This window comes from Seriola dumerili, unplaced genomic scaffold (assembly GCF_002260705.1).
Source record: "Seriola dumerili isolate Sdu_G_001 unplaced genomic scaffold, Sdu_1.0 BDQW01000079.1, whole genome shotgun sequence".
Lineage (NCBI taxonomy): Eukaryota > Metazoa > Chordata > Actinopteri > Carangiformes > Carangidae > Seriola > Seriola dumerili.
This window is the reverse complement of record NW_019174334.1, coordinates 2,348,023-2,372,691: the sequence shown is the minus strand read 5'-3', so window position 1 is coordinate 2,372,691 and position 24,669 is coordinate 2,348,023. Positions and strand designations below refer to the sequence as shown.

Here is a 24,669-nt window from a genome sequence, read left to right as displayed (position 1 = left end):
TGGAAATGGACCCATAGGATAGTAGAGCCACAGAGTGTCAGTCTATACATTTTTCACAGCTTAGACCCAGACCTGACCTCATTTATGCTCTGTAGGTCTTACTGGTCCTGTTTTATGAGGCCACCATTAGTCTATTTTTATGCAACGTCACTTCCAGCAAAGCACGACCCAGACTGGTTCAGGGTCATACTGAGGAATACGGCCACTGGGCAGGATTTTAACGCAATTCATGCAGATTTGTTAACTTGCACCATGAGAAGATGAATGGAAGTAATTGTATTCTGAAACAACAACATGTGTGTGATAACTGGTCACCTTCATTTGCCACTGCATCACTTAACGCGCAAAGGAAGACACCACTTGACGTCTCCACCACCACCACGCGTACGCGCGCCACCGGTGTGGCTGCAAAATCAGAGAGTAAAAAGCCTAACACGCGTGATAACAACTGTCTGTTTTGGGAGTGGGAGGGGAGGGAAGGGGGGGGGGGGTGAAGTAACTGTGTGTGCGCGGCGATTCAACTGTAGTGAGCTTCCCACATTCACATTCTCCTGTGCGCAATGGCACCGAGCGCTCCTCCCGCTCGCCTCGCAGTGCTGGACGCGATGACCGGACAACTTTTAACTCTGCACGGATGATGCCCTTGCTCGATGGCGTCTGATGAATTCCTCACTGGGAAACAGTAACAGGTATGTTGTCTAAGTCTGTTTACTTTAATTCTGGCGTGGGGGAGAGAAAAATAAACAACGCGCGCGCACTGAAGTAACATAAAACGCCCTTTTGAAATGATGTTTTTGTGTTTGTTTTTTTCTATCTCACTGTTTGTGCTTTTGCTTCTTAATTGTTTCATCCTACATGTTCTCTGATGGGTCATAGGACAAACAAACAAACAAAAAATATTTTAGCCTTATTATTCCTCTGCTTTACTGGACTATATTTGACCTCAATCTTCCTGTTCGCGTGATTGTGAAGCGTGATAACGCGCTCCTATTACGGGTTTTAATTGAATTTGCGATCAAGGTTTGACTCGCGCAAATTATGATTCCCTGGCAGCTGTAATACAAATTCAGACTTCAAATTAACATGCAGAAGAAAAAAAATCAGTTGCTATGTGTATAACCTGTTAATTGATCGACAAGTAATTATTGTTCTGATATTGTGACCAAGTTGTCTTTAGGTCTTCATGTAGTTAAATACCCTCCTCATATCACATGCTTCCTAATAGCTTCAAAGCACACACTCTGAAACTGTTTGTGTGCTTGCATGTGTGTGCTGTGCATTTAAGGGTCTGCCCTTAACATCTCCCATTTCACGTACATTTGGTGGCCAGAGTATTTCACCTTGACCATGAGAGAGCAGGATCAGGTGATGGTTAATATAAGATCAAGGTCCAGTAAACAAAAGAGTGAAGAGGGAAATCAGTTTTCCATTACCACTTGTTCTATGAGTATAAACAAACCTTTCACTGGAGCTCTGTGCAACCTTGTATCATGTAACCAGTGCTATCAGATTAAAAATTCATGTGTGTATAAAGGTTGTGTGTGGGCATGGATGTGGTTTTCTTCAGATGTTTTATGACTTGCATTCGTCCTAACCTGTGATAACTAATGTGATAAAGTCAGCGCTTGACTCCCATTAGGAGACTTCAAGGTGATTTGTATCGGCGGCTGGTTTTTCATTGCTTCTTCAGATCCTCTCATGGACACTGACATGAAACTGGAGCCACTGAAGAACTGTGTGGAATTATAGACAGAGGAAATCTTTAAAAAAAAAAAAGCCTCCTGGGTTTGAGCCAGGTCTAAAAATGTCCCTATACTTATAGTGTCTTTCTCCCTATTTCTCTCACGGAAAAAGAAAGCAAAGGAAGCTGGATAAGATGGATCAGTATGTTTACCATCTAGACACAGGTGTGAGCATTACCACAGCACCGCTGTCTGGACTCAGGCCAGATAGGGAGGTTTGGGAATAAATGAGAGAAAGATGGAGTGCAAAGAGCAGGGTCCGGGACCAGAGCCAACCAGACCTCTCAGGGTGGCAACGCGGAGTTATTACCCCTCCCCAATGATCTAACCTTACTGACACTGCTCAAAGGCACACAGCCAGCCCCTCATTAAAGTTACCATCTCTGCTTTGTAGTTTCTGTCTCTGTTAGTTGTGTTGAAAGCCATTTACAGGAAGGAAGGGGATACACTTAAAAGGCTGACTGGAATTTCTGCTGGGTCTTTATGGAGTAGATTATCTCTATAGGAGCCATAGAGCCGTATCTTGAGGCGGCATCAATATGTTCTTCCATTTTTCATTCACTTTTGCCAGTGTGCAGCAAACAGCAGTGATGTACAGCGAGGGACATTACTGCTGGGATGCATTTCAACCGTTTTATTTATCAGTTCGTCTGACTACTGTTGCTAAGAGCCAGGAGATGTTTCCCAGTAGGCCTCTGACCTGAAATGATGCTGCCACCATCATCTGATGGCTAATATGCTGCACTTTCATGTGACTAATGAGAAATGTTATGTCTGTGCACGAGAATCCAAAAGAGAGGAAGTTATGTGATGAATGGGTAAACACCAAACTGTGCTCTTTATCTTTGGCAGGTCTGCCAAACTTATCACCTCCCATGTCACCGGGACGTCTCCATGGCGATATTTAGCAGCGCAGAGCGGCTCTGGAACGAGTCAGACCGCCTCGGAATCGACGAGAGGAATGAGAGCGCGGAGGCATCAGGGCAGGACGAGGGCGAGCGCAACTACTACGCCATGCTGTATTCCCTGCTCATCCTGGCCATCGTGTTTGGGAACGTGCTGGTGTGTCTGGCTGTGCTGAGGGAACGTTCCCTTCAGACCACCACCAACTACCTGGTGGTCAGCCTGGCTGTGGCCGACCTGCTGGTGGCTTCGTTGGTCATGCCCTGGGCTGTCTACCTGGAGGTGAGGAGGTCACAGTGTCCGTATTTACAACGTTTCAGCGTAGAGTGGTTCCTAGCCTTTTCCTGTCAGACATTCCCCCTCATCTCTATTATAAGCTCAAGTGCCCCTTCATTTCCACCATTTCTCATTTTTCACCATCAAGTGAATGTGACGTAGCTACATCGAGGTGGATATTGTGATTTTTTTTTTTTTTTTTTTCAGACTGGTTGCTCAACTTTGCACTTCAACTACTACCATGGAGTGGCAGAAGCCCAACCAAGCCATTTATTCATTACACATTCATTCATTTCAACAATTTATCCATTACTTTTACCTAACGATTTCAGCTGTTAATGAATTACTTCTAACATCAGCTAACTATTTCAACCATGTATTTCATTTAGCTAATTATTTTAACCATTCATCCTTTTAGCTCACCAGCTGTTTATCGATTAGGCCTAGCTAACTTTCAACTGTTAGTTGATTACTTTTAGTTAATTATTATTATCTGTTTCTAAATTACTTTTAATGCTAGCAAACTTATTTCCACCATTTATCCATTATGTTTATCAAACTATGTCAATCGTTAGCTCATTACTTTTAGCTTACTTTTTTACTTGTTTATCCGTTAATTGGTTTAACTAGGTATTTAATGGTTAAACTATATGAACTTCTCAACTCACTAACCAGTCTTCATGCAATTTTTTTTTTTTTTTTTTAGCAAAACATAGCCGTCAGATGTTACAACTGTCTCAGGTTTATAGACAGTATGAACCGTGCAGTCAGCTTTATCATAGCTGGCAGCTTAGACGTTACTGTGACAATAAATCTATCTGTGAATGTTCTCATTCGTCCAGGTCATTGTTATCTCTCTCTCAAATTAAATCGAAGGCAACTGGACTTGTATTTGTCCGCACTAGTCAGACTAGTGCGGACTAGAGAGACCAATACATAAGAACTGATGAAGCCGCTTGGATAAGAGGCGAAACGTCTTCCACAGACAAATACAAGTCCAGTTGCCTTCGATTTAATTTGAGAGAGAGACAATAAATCTACTAAAGATAAGAGTCACTCAAACTTGTAATCTTTTATTTTGCCCCCTAAACGTCATACATGGATTTTTGCTTTTTATCGAAGATATATAATAAGATTTTTTTCATATTTATATATTTTTGAATTAGTTGAGCCACCCCAAAAATCTTTCCACTTCCCCTCTGGCAACTGCAGTTGTTCCCCTTGTGGTGCAAGTAGGCTAGTTGGAAGTCACTGATAGAGAGGTCTGAAGGAAAGAAGGGTTAGAAAGTGGAGAGGAAGTATTAGAGCTCCAGAGGATGTGGAAGATATTGAAATACAGATCTTTGGCAGTGAATGAGGAGCTGGCACTGGAGAGTAGAGAGGAGAGGAGAAAGAACAGAGGGTTGGAAGAAAAGTGGACTTTTGCAAAAGAAAACGAAGCTCGAGTCAGAGAGATAAAGGATGAGGGTAATTTGGAGCTCATTACGTAGTGACAACTGTGTGGGTTATAGGAACAGTAATGATGATAAAAGGTAGTTTAGATCGTTCTTCACTATTCAGGTAGATTATACATAATTGCTGAAGGACATATTGAATATTAGCAAATTATGACTTCATCTTCTGGAGGTAATTGGTTAAACTTCAAATTATGAAGAAGAAATTGCCAACTTGTGAATTTCAGTTTTATTAGACCTTAGTGGCAAATGGTATGGAAGTGCATTACTTTGAAAAAAGGAATAGAACATGGTCACCTTATCATGTAAATTATGAGTTACTATCCCGTAATCACAAGAAAACATCTCCTACATCTGACCTGCAGGAAGTCACCCTCTTCTTGCAGGAGCAGTTAATCCAGAACGGGATGATTTATGGATATAAATTCTTACTTTTTAAAATTCATCCAAGCTGGCTGGTGTCACAAAAGAACTGTCCGGTGCCTGCTCAATATCCCAGATCCTCCATTAGTACAGCTGATGCTACCATATTGCCTGTATACAGACACACAGGTCCCAACTTCTTGCTGTATGTCGATTCATACGACAAACTAAAACCCTATGGAATATGTATCATTGCCCTCGTCAACAGATTATATGGCTGCATGCGTTCTCCACAAATAGCAATCCTGGGGTTGTTGCTGGTTAGTCTACTTCACTGATGAAGTGGAAAACAGGGACGGCACTCCCTCATGGATCAGGGCAGACCTGGGTACTACAGAGGACTGTTTAGTGGAGAGTTTTCTGATAGATGCTCATGTAATCATTAATAAAGGATTGAACAATGGTGGGGATTTTTAAGACAACGCCTCGCACAATACTGGATCAATGTTTTTCAAGATTTAAAGGACCCGGACCGTTTCTAAGGGGACGTCCTTGACATAAATCTACGTTCACACCAGAACTAATTGAGGTAAGACTTTCTGCTTTTTGACTGGAGATAACACTTTGAATTAGTTAAGCAATGAATTCATTTTTAACTTTATGGTTCACTTCACTGGAAGAACCCGCTATTTATATTGCCCAGTTGTACCCTGCAGTAGCTATTTGACGCTGTAATAATTTCTCCACACTGTTCATCTTTCTGACACAGTTCAAGTGTATTATTATTTGCTAAAGTTCATTCATTGCAGTTCATCTGAAGCTGAGATGAGGCGTCAGCAGTCAGAACTAGAAAAATCCAGGAGTAGCTGTCTTCTAGTTTTACTCCTCTTAATCTAAATTCCCTCTTTATGTTTTCACTGACAGCATTTTGTTGCTGAGCTACTGAGCATATTAAGAAAAGAAGACATTTTGCATCAAAAAGACTGTAACTTTTAAAGGCACCAGCTTCATTTTTCATATGAGTTTAAGCTGAGCTTTAGAAAGCATTTTGCCCAGGGCGACTATGTTGTCCCCCATCGCTTATTAGAATTTATTGGAATCTCCTCACAGCCCCTGTGGAGAGGAATCCAGAAACTCTTTCATGGTACATATAGGCATGAGATAATTGAAAAGATGTGTGAGGCATAAATGTTAATAGATAACATTTTTTTTCCCAGAGGCAGCTGCTAGGGGAACATGCTAATCTGTGGAGCTGCCACAGAATTTGCCCCGGCAGGAATGCAGTGTCTCCGAGTGAACGGCCGCTAATGATGTACAGCCTTCGCCACTACACTGCAGACTACCTCGAGGCGGTATCCCAACAGCAAACAGCAAGCTTGTAGGGAGGAATACCCGCCAAGAGGCCAGCATCCACGTGATGAGACTGGTTTTGACAGTTATCTTCTATCAACGTCAGAAAACAATCTACACCCACCTACCACTACTCCAGAGGAAGCGATTAAACTTTACCTTTTTTAACGAGCCTCCACCTACGCTCAGCTTTAATAGTAAGTACACTCTTGCCATAAGAAGCAGTGTATAGATTTGTTGGTGAATTGATTCTTTCATTGCTGATTGATTGTTGGTTTTATTGTGCACTTTCCTTTTTGTGAATAATCAAATTCCCATTGTCCCAAAATAAACTATACATTCAGATTTTTACGTTTCCGTTTTGAGGGTTTAACAATGCTGTGTCCTTTTTGTTGTTTCCTTTCAGGCTGTTCCCGGAAAGACAGCGGAGAAATGCACAAAGACAGCTGGACACACTCGTCAGTGATCATTAATATTCAATTGTCCTGAATTGTCCTGAAATTCCACGAGCGCCATAATATTTGTCTTAAATGTGTCTAAATGATTCCATCACACTGTTTCTTGAATCAGTGGTTCTGTAATCAACATGATTACAGCTGATAAATGGCAAATTTACCTTTTATTATATCCGTTCTGTATTTGTTGTCATCATATTATGAGCTGTGTTGAAGTTCATGGGGCAGGTGTTCATAGCCTTGATTTTTTAAGTAATGTGTTATGTCCTGTTCATGTACACTGTGCGCTTTGTCAACAAAAATAAAGAAAGAAAGAATTACAACGTATCATGCCTTTGATTAAACATTTCACCAACACTTGTCAACCACTTACCTTGATTTATAAAAGTGCCACCTGGTAGCAAAGGTGCCCAGAGCTTTTTGATGTGACACTGAATTCCAAACATTAAACTCATAAAAATGTTGAGCAAAGACAAAACAATAAGTCGGGTACAAATACTGAATTCACACAAGTTGCAAAAGAACACGTTTATTAAATTACATTTTAGCTCATTTTACAACTAACAGTGTTTGCATTTACTATGACTATAATATTTTAAGATTAAATACATTAAATCTGACACGTTTGAACAATCAAAATGAACATTTACTGGGGCACCAAAGTAATATCGGCCCCACCCAGAGCAGCATTTATAACCATTTTTATATAACACTTCTTCTGCTCATGAACTTCAGTAGAACTGGAGGTAAAAGTTTACCGCAGAAGGCACTGCTGTTGCTCTGGGTAACGCTGAGCATGAATGCTTAAGGGGCTGCGGCACATTAAAGACGTATTCATATGGGCACACATAGACAGTTATGACTAAACATGACAGGTGGTACATAGAGTATACTGCTCTTTTCTAATGGACAGAACTACACTCAGGAAGCCATTGTTTACAACAGTCTGCTTTTTTTTTCATTCATACTGAATAAAATTTTGCTACAAAATTACTAAAAGTCAGCAAACTCAACAGAGCCTCGCAGTCTGTTTACAATGTTCAGATGTGAGTTTGCTGATATATGAAACCGCATGGTTTTTATCTTGTGGTAATTGTTTCTTTGTCAGGCACATTACTCACTGCAAAAGTTTCACATAAAAAAAAAAATTAAAAAAAAAATGTGTAAACAATATCAACAATTAACGGTAGCCTACATGGCTAATCCTCTGGAGGTTGCTGTTTGGTTTGTCACACTCAGATAAACGGCTTTCAACTCTACAACTTCCAGGATTTAGTGGTTACTCGTGCAGCTCTAGGTGAGAAACAATTATCCCGTCGCTCTGTTTGCAACGTACCAAAGCAACAACACACTAAAGCCAATATGCCACAGACATAAATCAAAATAAAAACCTTGTTTCATTTTACTGTGTGGGGGAGTTTTTTTTATTTTTATTGGTTTCACCTTTTGATAAACTGTGTTTTCCTGAAGCAACTTAAACAGGGAGGGTGAGAGGCGCTCGTGGATTTATACAGGCGTTGGGAAAGAACTGATTCCATCGCATCGTCACAGATGAGCGCATCCGAAGGTCTGAGTTCCAGCTCGCAGGAGTCTACGAAAGGTTGTCATCTCTATAAAAAAAAGTTCTTGCTCATCAACATCTGTGTATCAGGGCTTTTTTTTTTTTTTTTTTTTTTTTTTAACTTTTTCCTCCTTGATGGATGCAATGTCATATAACACCCTCAATATGTCCCCGTGCTTCTGCTTCACACCGTCTAATTCATAGTGAAACACTTCTTTTCCTCTTTCGTGGTCGCACTGCTCTTTGTGGGGGATAGCGGGGCCTCAGTTTCCAAATCCTCTGCCGGTGATTTTGCATTGAAGAGCACACTCAGAAATCATACCATGTTATGACGAAGCACATTAATGGATACATTTTGATCTGAGCTGCAGTGCCTCTGGCTCCACATCTAGTTTTAGCTCCTCAAGCACCACTTCCTCTTTCATCTTCTGCCGCTGACAGCAGCGCGTCACACACACCCCATGACTGGTGTCGGATTGGATTTGAGTGCATGTGCCCGACTTTCCAACCTCGTGTCACCTAATGGCTCGACTGTGAGAGGCCACGCTGGCCTGCTTTTGGACCCAAACGGCATGCGCTTATTTTAACACGTCCCCAGCGAGAGGTGGAAGCAGAGAAAACTGCATCATTAACTACCAAGTGAAGACAGTGGACACCGCAAGGCACACCACTATCTTTACCTCTCATATTTGATCCTTTGTCGTGGCCTTGACCCCTCGTGTTCATAATGTCAATATCCAGCTCGCTATGTTTCTGAATAAGGACCTCAGTCATGCCGGCACCTGTGCAATCAGTTATCTCTGTGAACTTCCCAAGAAATTGCTCTCTGAGAATTTCCTGCTGAATCTGGGAAGTTAGCAATTAATATGATTTCCTTTTGAATGTCTTTGCCTAAATAGTAAACGTGCATTTCCTCTGATGTTACTCTCCTAATGTGTCCAGCCATGACGTTGTCAAAAAGGCTGATTGTTTCATCCAGTTTGGGGAAATTTCCATCGTTAGGCTCAAACAATCTGTCTGTGCTACCACGAAGGTTTTGGTCTTCTCTCAATCAAAATGTCTTTGGGTCCCTGGGTTACCGTTAATAATCACAAGATATTTTCTCCTAATTACAACATCATAATTACAAGATCTCAATCTCCAAATCAGAATCTTTTCTCGTAATTATGAGATATTTTATTGTTGTGAATTCTGTTCATTTTTATCTCAGATAAAAAAAAAAAAACCTCACAGATTCCTCTCTAGTGTAATGGTTCGTCTGCTAATTGTTAAATTTCCTCCACCTCCCTCTTCATGCCGCTCGTGACCACCAGGCATCCACGTTTCAGCAGAAGTAATTTAGGAAGCACACTGAAAACGCACTGCAGAGGTGCACTGTTTGTATAAGCACATGCACAAAGGCGCGCGTGCTTGTAGAATAGCATCCTCGAAGCTTGGGGAGACCAACTGTCTTGCTCAAGGGGCAGATGTTTGCCTGCGTGAAGTCCAAAAAATCATCTGGGTGAAGTCCAGTTATGTTTCACAAGCAGCCACCCTGCTGCCCGAAGTTTGATTACTGTCAGCAGAAAAACTCTATGCAGAAGACTCAACGGCAGGTCAGCCAGAGAGAGAGAGAGGAAAAAAAAAACACACTCAGTGAGCAGAAGCTGACAAATTAAAGATGATTATATCCTATGAAAGGTAAATTAAGGTGGCCAGGACCCTCGACGAGATTCAGTCATGAGTTTAACTTCTATGCAAGCAGTCATGCCGTAAGAGCATGTACTGCATTTTTCATTTCAGGATTGGAACTCTTCATTTGAGATTCAAACGGGAGATTTATAATCCCATAATGAAAGGGTCATTGAAAGATAGTATGACACTGAAGTACAATACTCATTAATTCAGCAAGAATGTAAAGGTCAGTAATATCTTGGATAAGGCTGGGAAAAAAACATTTAGTTCAGAGTCAGAGGCAAAGACTTTGAACTCCGAAACACTGGCACTGTCAGCCCCATCACCCTGCGAGCTCTAATCTGACGGACGGGGGATTAGCTTGTTGTGACCAGAGGGTTGCTGGTTTTCTTCTGCAGGCGTGTCTTGGCAGCGAGAGTGACTGGAGTATCACTCTTCCTACCCTCAGCAGGTACTAATCACGTGCCCTTGAGCAAGCCACCTTATCGCTTGATGGTACAGTTGATCTATGACTTGCACTTGAAGGAAGCGGTTGTATTGGCAGCAGTGACTGAGCGTTCGCTTTCCACAATCCATCCTCAGTGATGTTGCTCAGCCTCAGTAAAACGTATGACCTGACTACGAAAAACAGCTCCATTTGTAGTGTGGAAGTTGCTCCGCTTCCAAGATTTTATCGCTGGTGTTTTATCTCATGGAATACAGTGAAATCTGACAGAAAACATGAAGTAGATATTAAAAATGTATTCCCCCACGCACGTCAGGCCTCCAATCTTTTGTCCAGATGAATGTCTTAACGTTTACAAGTCCCTGTGAAATAAGAGTTTGCTTTTTCAAATTGTTATATCTGTAACTGTTTCACCATTTTCTCTTTTATTTATTTATTTTTTTGTCATTTAAAAATCATCACAAAACAGTACAGGGAAATGCCTCATATAATCCAGCCCCCCCCCCACCCCCAATTTAGGCCTTTGAGCTCCTAATCTAGGGTCAAGGAATGGACTGGGAATAGGAAGTTAGGAAAGTTTGGAAATGAATGTTAGCAGTGAATGTTTTCACATTCGTATGTATACGATGACAAATGTGCTTGTGTATTTGCTTGCCTCTGTGTATGTGGGGCATCAGAGAGCGACTGCTATTTACATCTTTGCACGTGCGTGTGTGCCTGCGCGTATTCCCCCGTGTGCCTGCTGCCTCTCCGTCTAGGTAGGCGTATATTTGCCATCCCAGATTTAAGAGACTCGGTAGTCAGGCAGTGGAGCTGGGATCCCATTTGTCTTTGTCAGACCGTTATTAGCAGGCATTACTGTAGCCTAAGTGAAAGCCTGTCGGCCTGAGCAGGCCTCTACTGGAGGGGATGGGGGTGAAGATGTGGGAGTTTGGGGTGTTGTTGGTTTAGCTGCGGGTTAATGTCCTTTCTGAGAAATCTAAATTCCCTTGAGGATAATTAAACCGTGTGTTTGACACGGTCCCTCAGTTCTATTTTCCCATTACATGCTTAAAACGTTATGTATGTCATCCATCATGGTGCAGTTTACACTTCAGACTTACCTTGCAGCTTGTGTTATATCAGGATAAGCACTGTTTGCTGACATAAACATATTTGCTTATTCATGCATAATTAATACCCCTATTAGAATAAATGCTTATGTTCAATATATGAGGCTGAATATGGCAGCACATTTGGCAGCTCAAGCTTTTTTTGTTGTTGTTGTTCTTTTTATTTTTCTCCATGTCACGTCAGCCAAACCTTCTCATATGTGCACCTTTTTTTTTTTCTTCCCCCACTTCTTTGCCTTTTCTGTCACATGCAGGAGTGTGTGCATTCATGTGTACGCTCAAATACGTGCTTCACACTTCACGGTGAAGAAGGGAAAGGGAAACGTGTGCGTTGTTAATCTGCCCGTCTGTCCTGTGCAGGTGGTTGGCGGTGCCTGGCTTTTCAGCCGGCTCTACTGTAACATCTTTGTCACGCTGGATGTGATGATGTGCACCGCCAGTATCCTCAACCTGTGTGCTATCAGCATTGACAGGTGAGAGTACATGTGTGTGTGTGTTTGTGCTTGTGCTCCTTGCTGTCATTATTGTGTATGACTACTAGATGTTGCCATGACATCCGTCCATGTGAGATTTCCATGCTTCCAGGTATTCCTCTTTTCTGCACCTCAGCTCATAGATATTTCAAAACTTCCTGGAGAAAATCACAATGTTTTCCTCTTTCGCTCATACCCTTTGATAGGTGTGTGTGTGTGTGTGTGTGTGTGTGTGTGTGTGTGTGTGTGTGTGTGTGTGTGCGTGTGTGTGACAAAATGAGTAACAGGGAGAAAGACACTAATGTGGAGTTTTCATGCACACTGTGTGTCTGTTCTCTCTTCTAATTGCACTGCGTCGTGTTTGCATTGATGTGTGGGGGGGGGGGGATCTGCATCAGTTCAAACCTTTACTTTATATATGCATCTAGTATTTGCATTATTTATTTGCTGAGTTTTTCTTCTTGTGTCACAGTAAATATTTAATAGCTCTCTAGGGTCTTTGAACTTACAACCCGCAGGCATCCAGAGTTCAACTCCGCAGGATGAAGAAAGTACATAAGAACTGGAAGTGTCGGAGCGATATGAATCCCAAACTCAGATTTTTCTTGTTTCTCTCCATCTAAAAGTTTTATACTATTCAGTCGTTTGACAAAAAAAAAAAAAAATACTATAAACCTTGGCTTATTCAGATCCTTTCAAACTCCTATAAGAGATCTATCTAGGGATACGTTATCTAAAATACAAGACAGTTAACTCAGCAGTGTCTTTTTTTGACCTTGCAGCAACATGTTTTTTTATGAGACTGATAAGCTGACAGGCGCTTCGTGAGCACTTGTAACATATTTTGTATCTTCAGTTGCATTTGTTTACATGCCCGCTGGCATATATGTTTGTCCTGTGGTGTTTTTCTGTACAAAGAACATAATTTGCTTCTCTGGAGCCCCTGTGATTCTCTGTGATTGATTATTAGATGAGTCAATGACAACACTGCTACAGTATCACACGCTTTGCGAGGTGCTAAATTGATGCAAAGCACCGGAGGCATTCTGTGTCATTGATAGTGTATAACACACCCACATTACCTTTGTGACAGCATTGTTTATTTATAAATTCATAGCAAACGGCGCTTTGATGGCAGGGAAGATTTGTCGCCTATTTAAAGGAGGCGTCAAACGAAAGGCGACGTAAATACACCGGAAAGGAAGTTGAAACATCAAACTTCAAGGTGAAGTGTCTGTGTGAAAAATAATCACAGCGTCATGTTTTAAGACGCGACTGGGAGCCCTGTATTCATCCTTAGCTAAAACTGTAACTTAAAGCAGCACTTGATCAATAAACCATGAGAAGTACATAATTTTTTACCACTCCAGCTTTTCATTTCAGTTTTTATTTAAACAGACAGCAATATGGCAGGAGGGTAAAGACAGAGTAAAGCAGCGAGGGAAGAGTATTTTTAGTGAGCCTCTGTGTCTGTTTGGCTCCGGGTATCGCCCTGCGTTTTGCCCAGAGAACAACCAGAGTAATTAGTCTGATGAGGATAAACAGTGGTGGCAGTTATCTGGCTCTAAACAACATAACATCACATCCTTTTTGGGTCGGGGTCCAGCATAATTGCTGCTTCTTCCGAGCCAATGCTGAACCTAGTTTTCTCTGGCTCATTATACACTCTTGGTATATAGTGTGCTGATTAACTCTTAAATCAAAGCGCCACTATTTAGGTTTATTGCTGAATACCCAAATTGTTTCTAAATAGAAACGCCTGGTTTGCTGCTCCATTGTTGGTCTTCACATTATCCGCTTTCTCTCAGCAGTGCATTTCTTGGCATCCCCAAGCTCTCTTCTTTCCTCTAATAATTCCCTTTTTCCCGTCCTATATCAGCACTTTTCTAGTCATTTAAATGTCACCACCTATCCCCTGAACACGCACATTTCCAGAGCTGGACAGATAATCTGTGTGTCTGCAGGTACACAGCAGTGGTGATGCCCGTCTTGTACAACACCACCCATCGCTCCAGGAAGAGAGTTTTTGCGATGATTGCCACCGTGTGGGTCCTGGCCTTCGCTGTCTCCTGTCCCCTGCTATTTGGCTTCAACACCACAGGTCAGCTCAACAGCATTTGGACTTCATCTCCCAGTCCAGATGTATTCTAGTGAAGTCATGCAGGCACGAAGGCACTGTGTTATTCTGAAATCCAGGGTCAAAATTCATTCTACCTGTCATTTAGGGTCAGCGGTAGGACATGAAATACAACCTGAAATGGGATTTAAAGGTGAACTCCACCAATCTAGTATGTCAGAATAAATTTTCTTGGCATGGGCAGCACTACTCAGCCTGTGAAAATGTTGTATAATGTATTCTGTGGATCCGTCTTGAGGTTTTGTCTGAGAATGAGAAAATAACCACTGAAGATTATATATCGGGGTTATCTCAGCTCGGGTCTGAGACTTCAAATTTTAAACAGCCTGTGTTACAGACTGGGCATGTTGAGTTTAAAAGATGGGAGCTTTTAAGCAGTCAGACTAATGCAACATTTGCGTAATATCATTCAGACCTTATTAAGAGCAGCCGAGCAGGAGGAACCGTTCATGTGAGCATCCGACTTGTAATTAGGAGTCGGAGATATTGGGAATTTCTACTTTTACTATTTCTGCTATTTGTCAACTACCCACTGGAAACATGGGCTGCAAAGCACCATTTCTGGCAGTTACACGCCCAATTAGATTAATATTAATACTAATACGACCAATTCAGCTAATTTGAAAAGGATCTATGCATAATTTGTTTGCATGTGGGTTCACTTGGTAACACTTAAATGCCTAGCAGTGGGGGACATCATGCACTAACCACGTTGGAGTAATGATGTTTTCTGGTTTCTCCAAATCTGCCGCCTAATTAAAGACATTATTGAGCTGTAGAGATCTGGTGTTCTTAGAGCTTATCCCATACTAGAGACTGAAAGTTAGGCTTCAACTCAGCAATTTCAACAGCGTCTATCCATTGTAAATCCCCAAACTTTATTGAAGTATAATGATGAATTGATGGAATCCCCTTATGAAAGGAAAATGCACCATCAGATGCTCTTGGACTCTTATAATATATCGTTTATCTATGATGTTTGGTGCATTACAGTTTCCTTGTGGTTAAGTAAAATCTTTTGGGTGTCCTCACCTTTCCTAAATTTGCTCTGGGCACCTCCCCAGTTTGTGATTCTATAGAAAATTAAATAGAAATTTTGAAATATTGTATGTGAAAGTGGAAGGAGTAGAAGTCACAGCAGCAGTGTCACAAGTGAGACATCTTTCCTGTTAGAGGAAAAATGTCTTCCTCATTTTCATTTTTAAATATTGCATGCATTGAATTCTGATTAAATGAGGCGGCTGTGGGTGGAGAGAGGGTGTCATCTTCTGAAAGATGTTTTAGGGATTATTCATGCTCTGCATAACTGAAATTTTGCTGCGCTGACACGTCTTCTGTATTTGGCTATTGTGACATGGGAACAAGAATAATCCACAACTAAACAAAAAAAAAAAACCCAAAAAACAAAACAAATGGACAGAGAAATACGAGAGATGTTACCAGTAGCTATTTTAATTTCGGTAGCCAGCAGCACAGATGCATGACTGCTTGTGCACACAATTAAGAGCATTAGTCAGACACAATGTAAAGCTGTTCACTGAGATACAGGCGTGTGGTTTAGTCCACTTACAATCACAGGAAAACAGTGGCTGGTGATCGCAGGAATCCCACTGTTTTGTCAGTATGCAACCAGGCGTCAGCATACCAAGGAGGGATCAATGGAGTCATATTATGCCCAGAATTTTTTACCTTCCTTTAAAACTAATGGATTGAGAGAGAGAGCAGCTTGAAAATACAAATGTTGTTTGAGTGACTAGGATATATGTGTCTGTCTTTGTTCCCATCTCTCTGTGTATTGAGGTGTGTGATATTGATCCAGGGCAACATCCAGGGGGAGGCAAATGCCTACATTTTGTTCATGCCACTCACCTGTTGTACAGCTGCGGTCAGACCCTGTGTCACATCAATTCACAGCACTATTAGCTCACCTGATGGATATTTACCTCCGGAATTCTGATTGAAAAATTGGTCTATACACTAGTATTATTGTGTCAAATGGTCTCTTATCCTGAATGTATGGGGCAATTATTGTCAAATCAGTCATACCTCCATCTCACAGTCATGGCTGTTAGTGTCTATGTGCAGTACTGTATAGATCAATATGTACGCATAATGTGAACGAGGACAAGCCATCGATGTCATTTTCAAGATGGAGCGCACGCACCAGGGTCAGAGGTTGGCTGGAAATTACACCTGAAGTCGTGTTTTGCATAATGATATTTTTTGCTTTTATTTTAGATGACCCCATGGTGTGCTCCATCTCCAACCCCGACTTTGTGATCTACTCTTCAGTGGTGTCCTTCTACCTGCCTTTTATTGTCACTCTGCTGGTCTACATCCGCATCTACATCTTCCTCAGGATGAGGCGGAAGAGGATCGCCTTCAGCCAGGCCAGCGGAAAGATCCAGCCAGGCTCGACCCCGCCATCTGTGGTGAGACGATTATCTTAATTCTCTGCCCTTCTAATTTTATTTATGGTATGACGGTAATTAGGCTTGACTCATTATTAATGACCTATTAACATTTATAACCACTCACTTTATGGTTCATTATCATTATGGGAATCACGCTCCAAATACAAAAACCAAAGCACATAGAAGAGTGAAAGCACAGACATTATAGGAAACCCATCAAAGCAAAAAAAATGCAACAAAAACACATACAAATAGGAAAACACATCCAAGAAGAATTATCCTGGGGAGAACAGTCGTATCTCAGCAAGCGCTTTGGTTAATTTGCCAAGTGGCTCTGACGTTTGTAGCGTTTTGAAATATGTTATAATTCCATTTGGAAGAAAAAATTTGATTGCAGAGTTGAATTAGTTGCTGCCAGTCCGTCTGAAGGTAAAGCTAAATATATAATAAATGTATTTTTGGTGCTGCCTCTTTGGACTTTGGGGTTCTAACATGCACACATACTGTATGTGTCCACATTTTAATAGAGAAAACATATATATATATATATAAACGAAAATGATCAGAGGCAGTGTGCTTTATTGTTTATATATATATTACAGATAACAGGTGTATCTGTTGCTACGCTCACTTTCAATTTGATTTTTTTATCCCAAAAAATCTGTTTAGATCTGTACGTTTCTGCTTATCCAAATCAAGCCCATCACTCCCCTGGTCTCACAGAGCACTTCTGATGTAGCAATTTCATTTGTAGCACATTTCCCTTGTTTGTGCTTTCACTCTTGTATGTGCTTTGTCCTTAGGGACAACTGTGTTTATTAGACAGTGACATGTGAATTATTACAGTGGATGGTGGTAAACAAACTGAGAAAAATACCATTATAAACCATTATAAACCCCTTAGATCTGATTGTAGTTAAAAAATTCAGTAATCAAGCTCAGAATAACTTTTAGGTTTTTTTTGCTCCTGATGTGCCTCTTTATAGAGACAAGGTTTTTACTTAATACAACTTTAAATTTCTTGTCTCTCCCTCATTCACATTCACCCACACTATGCACACTTGTAATGACTTGCAAATTACAATTCACCCTTATATTGGCCCTTTTCTGTTAGATTCACAGTGTGTACACATACCAAAACCTCCCCTAATGCTTCATAACCAGTTCCATCATAGAAGAAAAATGACGTGTAATCACAGTGATAGACAAGAGCACTGCAGTCAGTAAAAGCTGTTTATTTTCATATGCATGGATTTCAATAACTCACTTGCAGGACCAGGGTTCAGATGAGACGTCAGAAGAATCTCAGGAACATTAGTTTGCTTTAACGGGAGAGAAAAGCCATGTGATTTTGAGTGAGGCTACTCTATCAAATTGGGCTGAGTGCAATAGTCCTTTCAGATGAACACGGGTCAAAGATAAAATGTAAATGTACGACTCGGTTTATAAGTAGCTGACACAGCTGTCAGTGTAAAACTGAAGCTGTTCTTAATTAAAGTGGCTTGTCAGGTTAAAAATAGTAAATTTCTTCATTGTGTCCCGAGGTGGCCTCTATCTTTGAGCTAATCTATACAACACTAAATCATCTTTTTAGATAGAAATTTCAGGTAGAAAGAAGTGTGATGTGTATGATAATGCTAACATCAGCCAGCTAAAATACTTATAATGGCAATGCTAACAAGCTGATGTTTAGCATGGACGTTTGCAATGTTCCCCATTTTAATTTAGCATGTTAACATGCTAACATTCTCTAATTGGCACTACAGCTGAGGCTAATGGGATTGTTATTAGCATGTATAAAAGCAAGCAAAATGAAGTGGGAGAGACAGGGAGATAAAAGGCAGAACAGTATAGAATATTTATATATTTCTGCTCAGTCTACGGCCAAGCTGGCAGCTCTGACTGTGTATGGAGGCACTGCAGTGCTGCTAAATGCCAATGTCAGCATGCTAACAGAGTGATGTTTAGCAGATAAAGTTTACCATGTTCCCCATCTTATGCTGTCTTCAGAACCACCTACTAGTGTAGCCTACTATTCATTTGATGTCAAAATTATGTGTATACAATAAATGCAAGGATGTATGCTAAATTAGCAAGAATTTAGCTAACTGGACACAGGTACAGACAGAGGGACAGTAAACCCAGCTAGTAGCTCTATCCAAATCTCCGTAAATGTGGCAGCAGATTTACGATTAGTTAGACAAATTGACCACACATTGGAAATCTACATTCTCACCTGAACAAATGTTCTATAATGTGACATATTAACAGTCCTATGAGTGTAAATTACAACAGCTTTTAGCCTGCTTTAAAATCCTCACCAGTCAGTGCTGTCGCTGCTGGTTGGTGGGAAATGCATTCTGGGATACTGGCTGTATACTTAAGTGTGAACAGTCAGCTTGGTGACATACTTAACCGTTTATTTAGTAGGTAGCTGTCATTATGCTGTAATATCACTTTGGACTTTTGTTTTTTTTTCTGTTTTATTTTGAAATAACTTACTTTGTGTGTCCACTTTTTAGTTTTTCCTCCTTTGTGATTATCTGCCCTGCCCAGTGTTTCACCTGTATTTAATTACCCTCGCCTCCCTTGTGTTGTTAAATCTTTCCCTCAGTCTTTGTCAGTTCATCTGTTTGTTCCTGCTGTGTTTCCCCTGTCTCCTCATGCTCCCGTTCTGTGCCTTAGTTTTCCTCTAATTTGGATTACCTAAGTTTGGATTTTTCAGAGTTGTTGTGTTCCTGCCTGATCTCCATTTTTTTTTTTTACCTTTGAAGTAAGTCTTTTGTGTTTTTCTTTTGTTGAATAAATCTTCAGACTCAACCAGCCAGCCTTTGTGTCTGCATTGGGGTCCAGTAATCCTAAACTTGATGGCAGTACTATGCAGCGCTCATCGAGTGTGCAGTTCCAAACAGAGCATCATAGCATGTTACCATTTGCACTAGAAACAAATTACAGCTCAGGCTAAAGCATGGCTGTAGCATGGCTAAAAACAAGCAAAAATAAGTGTATTCCCCACAAAATGTGTAAAATCAACACCGCCAAAGAAAACGTATTTATTTTTAAGATGCTTTCTAAATAGATATAAATAGACCGTTAAGTGTTTTGTGTTTATTTTGAGAACCGAGCCTCTAGGCAATATTTTAGTCCTTAAAAGCGATGTCATCTCTTTTTTCTTTTTTCTTTTACTATCAGTGATTTTGTGGCAAGGGTGACACTCCTCTTTAAATGGTGGATATCTCATTACAGTGCAAATCAGATTTTTATTTTTTTTTCTAAACCAGCTGTCAGTTCTTTGATCACATTCATCACTCTAATATTCGTCCCAGTTGATTCTATCATATAAATGATGGCGTTATCTTGATATCTTGATAACCACGGGCAAGGAGACATCAAGTCATGTTCTGTGCATCTGTTCCTACCCTATTTTTAAAATATGGTGTATAAAAAGACACAATTAGATCATCCAGGAGTTTCCTGTGTTATGTGGTTGGATTCATTCCATTTTTTTTTTGCCCATCATTGCACACAAATTCACAGTCCTCTATTTTAACAGCAGGTTACGTGTAATTGGTTGTGGTTGAGCCTCAGTTTGGGATCTCATCCATGAATGGAGACACCCATTGTAAGATCCAAGTCCTGGAGGAGTTCTGGCTGAGAGAGTTATAATAGAAGAGTGTTTTGAAATAACATACTGAAGGAACATTTGATATGAGGACGGACTAGTTGTGTGTGTTTCAAAGCTGACTATCTCTATTTCATGGTGTGTTTTGATTGAGTCGCACAGTGTTTGGCTCAGGAGTAAGAGTGACTAGAAACATAGCAGACATGGCCACTCAGTGAGATGAATGAGATGATGCAATGTGTTTCAAAGTAAATGGTACAAAGATCTGCTACCTGTAGACTGATGGGCTATAGGGTGTGAGGATGATCTTGAACTGCGCTCCTATCCCCTAGGAGACCTGTCTACAAGAAGAGACTCCCAAGGCGAAACAAGACCTGTCACCAATAAGGATTAATGTGGTAGGTATTATGTCTAATTAGAAATTCTTCAATAGATTTTTTTGTTGAATGCACTGCAGCTTAATTTCTGACTAACTCTCATACTGAGTGTGTTGGCGTATTGTGACATGGTGGGAAGTAAAGCAGTTCTGTTTTTAGCTTTTCACGTGGGTCTGTCTGTGCGTATGTTCATGCACACTTGAGTTCCTCGTTACGCTGTGTGGTCGCAGCCCGGGGGTCTTTCGGGGGAACCAAAAAATCGTGATTCTGAATCGTGGATCGTTGCCTTGTGTCACCTGGCCACTCGTCAGCTGAGCAAAAGCCTGATGCGCTGCAGCACCTGCATAATCCACAGACTAAGGCGGAGAGAGTAACAATCCAATTTTTTCCCCGAGGAAAATGTGTGATGAGAAGAGTGTGTGAGTAAGAGAAGATTATGAAAATGAAAATTCATGTTTGTGGCCATACTGGAAATACACATTGCGCAATCCTTAAAATTAGTTAATGACTCTTCTTACTACCCCAAAGGGAGAAGGCTCATTTGAGCTGTAGTTGCAGAATTTCTTTTAGAGTAGTTTAGAAAGTGTCCACAGATATTAAAATCACATTTTTGGATGTGCGCTGAGTAACTGCAGCTGTCATGTAAAAACTTGGATGGAGGAAGGATCTGTCTGAACTGCACCTCTGAGATGTATTGGCCATATCTTCCAAGTTTTTATCTACCACTTAGTTGAATACCACTTGTCTTCCAAATATTTCCCACATGAGGTTAAAGCAGAGGAAAATTAATCTTTCAATAGATATTACACCGGAGAAGAAGTTTAAGACAATAAGGAAGGTAGAGAAATATACTGTGGATACCTATATTCAAACTTTAAAGCTTTAATAACTGCTTTGTTGGTCTTTACCAACTCCAGAGGAAAAGTTCTAGTTCTTTAGCAGCTAATTGCTCCAGTATATAAACCAGCTAGCTGCTAACTTTGTCCGCCATTTGCTGCTGGTAGGTTTATCAGAACTTTTTTTTCACTAAAATGTTCTGTCTGTTGCAGCTGGAAATGAGGTTGATGAGAGCGGTGAGATGAACCAAATATTAAAGCTGCAGGCCAGAAAACCTAAGGAACACGCTAAAAGATGCTAGAGCACTCTGCAGAGCTGATGGGTGTGGAATAGTTGTTTGATCAATCTGAAGCCAGTTTGTCACTACAACAGACCACTTTATTGTTTATCAAAAAAACACTGATTTGTGCAGCATTGATGGAATGACATTACAATAACACTCATGTCATTACAGTTAGTAGGCCTGTGCATGAAGCATGTGCAGTTGTAAGGCATCGCTCTCGCTGTTCAAATTCCTGATAATCATGCACCGCTTCTCCAGCAGAGCGTAGAGCCCTCAGGTCACTCCAAGCCCAACCTGCTCTCACGATGCCTGTGGCGCAAACGCCCAAAGACAGGACCGGTTGAGAACTCGATGCTGCCCCCAGTGGACACACAGAACTACTGCAGCATCAGCCACGCCTCCTGCGGCCGCACAGAGCTGGATCTGGAGCAGGAGCGAGGGGAAGAGGAGGAGGTGGAGGAGAACAACGAGAAGGAGCTGCCTCCTATCAGGATGAGCTGCGAGGTGAAGGATCTGTCCAATGGACGAACACACACGTCACTGCGGCCGTTGCCTCACTCTCATATCACCACCAATCAACGATTCAGGAGCATGCACGCACGGGAGAAAAAGGCCACTCAGATGCTGGCCATTGTGCTCGGTGAGTAGAGACTGTCTTAAGTGAAATAACCTGAGGAAATGAAATTGTAAATGTCATGGTAACACTTAATACAGGCAATTTCATAGATGTAATGTATAAGAGTCCATGCCATATATACCCAGTTACATGCCCTGCTCTCGCCTGACCGGGTTGGTGCGTGCATTTGTTGTATATTTGGCAGAACCACAATAAATGAGGGTGAAAATGTCAGAAAAGTCTGGCTGGCTTCAGACTCTCAGTGTGTGCCCAAACACACGCTGTAGCTCCTGACACAGGTTCCACACGCTCCAATTATCAGCCAGGATGCTAAAAGCCTGGTCCAGTTAGCTCTGGCACAGCATAGATCCCACTGAAAAAAATTTAATCAGAGGTGTCTGATTACATTACACTGGTGTCAGTGAAAACAGTGGCGCACACACAGAGGATGATTGCAGTCCAGCCCACTTCCCAGCTGCTTTTCAGCCATCTGACCTCTGCTTTCCTGCGATGTTGTGTGGAAAAAAAGTCCTTGAATTTAAGAGTTACAGCATTTAAAGCCGTTTGTACATAATAAACTATACCTTGCATATGAATGCCACACAAAATAATGGGGAACCAAAAATATTTTAAGTGACACTTTGCTATGCCCATTGATTATACATGTGAAGCTTTTCTTATATGGCACGAATATTGAGAAAACATAGATAACGGTGACCCATTATTCATTATAATTCTTGAAATAGAAGCTTTTCAATTGTACATGTAAGTAAACAAAAGCAGGCTTCTCATTTATAGCAGGTGTCTGTCAATTTTGTTAGCTAAAATCTCAATTATTTGTGGCTGATTCTATCAGCTGTGGTAAGCTAGTTTTAGCTAATTAGATAATGCTAACTCAGTGATTTGGAAACCTCATCTTCAGCTGACTTTTTAATGTTTCCATCTGATTTATTTTCAAACGACAATGATTTTTAACAGTCACAAACATGAACGTGATGGCTTGAGACAAGATATAATGCAAAAAGGCTAAAGCTAAGTGGTCCTAATAAAGTACCTTTGTTCTTGTAACCAGTTTTGACTTAATATTATAGTACATGATAGTAAGTGGATGTATGCCTGCACACAGATTTTTCTTACATCACTTCTAACCCCACACAATGATTAATGTGTTTATCTAATCTTGGCTTCAGAAGAGGTTGGTTATTACTGTTGGTAGAAAGCTAGTTATCCAAGCATGCTAACATTTGCAGCTTACATTAGAGCAAACAAGTACGTTACATAATCCACAAAATTTTGCTCTTGTGTTGTTATTCTAAACTCTGATTTAGTTGCATTTGGGTTCCCACATGAGTGTCAGTCTTGAATGAGGAATTTTCTAACATCACCTGTAACCCCACATAATGATTAATATACTTCACCAATTACATTATTATTATCTAGCTCTTGGTAGGTGACAACATGCCACTGTAGTTAATCAGCCAATGCTTATGTTTTCAATTTATGTTCGAGCAGACAAATGTAAATTTTTATCTATTCCTTCAAATTTTATTTATTTTTTTGGTTTGGGAAAGTCTAAAAAAAGACTACACTATCCAAACTCATACTATTGTTACTACTGGCCTTGCCTTGCTAAGCTATGATTTAACAATTGCAGTGATTAACATGAATTCTCTTTTTTTATTCTCTCTCTCTCTCTCTCTCTCTCTCTCTCTCTCTCTCCTTTTAACCATCTTCTCCAAACTATTCAACACTTCCTCCCCCTCAAATTTACATTATAAACACATTTCCCCTCATTTCACATTCATGTTTTCTCTGGCTACAATTATTTTGCTTTACCTGCTTTCTTTTTTTCTGTCTCTACTTTGTCCAACACTCTGCTCCATTTGCACCCTCGATTCCCTTGCCGTCCTTTCTCCATACCTCTCTGCTCTCTGGCTGCTCCAGGGGTGTTTCTCATCTGCTGGCTGCCTTTCTTTGTGACTCACATTCTGAACACCCACTGCAGGACATGCTACGTGCCTCCTGCACTTTACAGTGCTTTCACCTGGCTGGGGTATGTCAACAGTGCCCTCAATCCTATTATCTACACCACCTTCAACATCGAGTTCAGGCGGGCCTTCATCAAGATCCTCAGCTGCTGAGGAAGGAGGCGCGCCAGGAAATTAAAATGGAAATGAGGCTGAGGACTCACGCTACAACTCAGGCATGGTGCATTTAGTAAACAGTGACCACAGATATACTCTGGTCATGGTTGAGGGAAGCAAATCTGCTTTGTATCCTAAAGCGGTTATACAGTAGCAGTGAGGTGAAACATGGAAATGAACCGACACTGTGTCGTGCAATAAATGCAAACAGGAGGATTTTTACTTTTCTGACTCCAACAAAGATTCAAACCTTTGTTTCTCAACAGGGCTGGGACTTCATTTGAACAGTATTACTCATCAAATAAGACTTAAATTTTCACATGCATACGGTCTTATTGATAGCACAAGGTGTTGGACTTTCTTGTGGATATGTCTTGTACAGTATGTGTACTGCTCATTGGCACAGTTCCTCAGTTCAGGACTTTCCGGTC

At 40.9% G+C, this 24,669-nt stretch overlaps 1 protein-coding gene across 2 annotated transcripts; it reads left to right on the top strand.

Annotated features, from left to right (window-relative positions):
• Nucleotides 1-614: 614 nt before the first annotated feature.
• Nucleotides 615-24,567, top strand: drd3 (dopamine receptor D3). Of its 2 annotated transcripts, none has more exons than XM_022744252.1 (8): nucleotides 615-689; nucleotides 2,595-2,927; nucleotides 11,696-11,808; nucleotides 13,773-13,909; nucleotides 16,184-16,377; nucleotides 20,314-20,379; nucleotides 21,740-22,118; nucleotides 24,039-24,567. In XM_022744252.1, the coding sequence occupies exons 2-8, from the start codon at nucleotides 2,637-2,639 to the stop codon at nucleotides 24,233-24,235; spliced, it is 1,377 nt and encodes a 458-aa protein (XP_022599973.1). In that variant the 5' UTR covers nucleotides 615-689; nucleotides 2,595-2,636; the 3' UTR covers nucleotides 24,236-24,567. The 2 variants fall into 2 exon arrangements, with proteins under 2 accessions (XP_022599973.1, XP_022599972.1); XM_022744251.1 differs by having other exon boundaries at nucleotides 21,737-22,118.
• The last annotated feature ends 102 nt before the right edge of the window (nucleotides 24,568-24,669 follow it).

What these genes read in the sequence shown, in the direction of transcription:
- drd3 (XM_022744251.1), top strand. Translation starts at nt 2,637, where the DNA reads ATGGCGATATTTAGCAGCGCAGAGCGGCTCTGGAACGAGTCAGACCGC. An exon ending in CCTGGGCTGTCTACCTGGAG is followed by an intron (nt 2,928 to 11,695) that starts GTGAGGAGGTCA and finishes TGTCCTGTGCAG; the next exon opens with GTGGTTGGCGGTGCCTGGCT. An exon ending in GCTCGACCCCGCCATCTGTG is followed by an intron (nt 16,378 to 20,313) that starts GTGAGACGATTA and finishes CCTATCCCCTAG; the next exon opens with GAGACCTGTCTACAAGAAGA.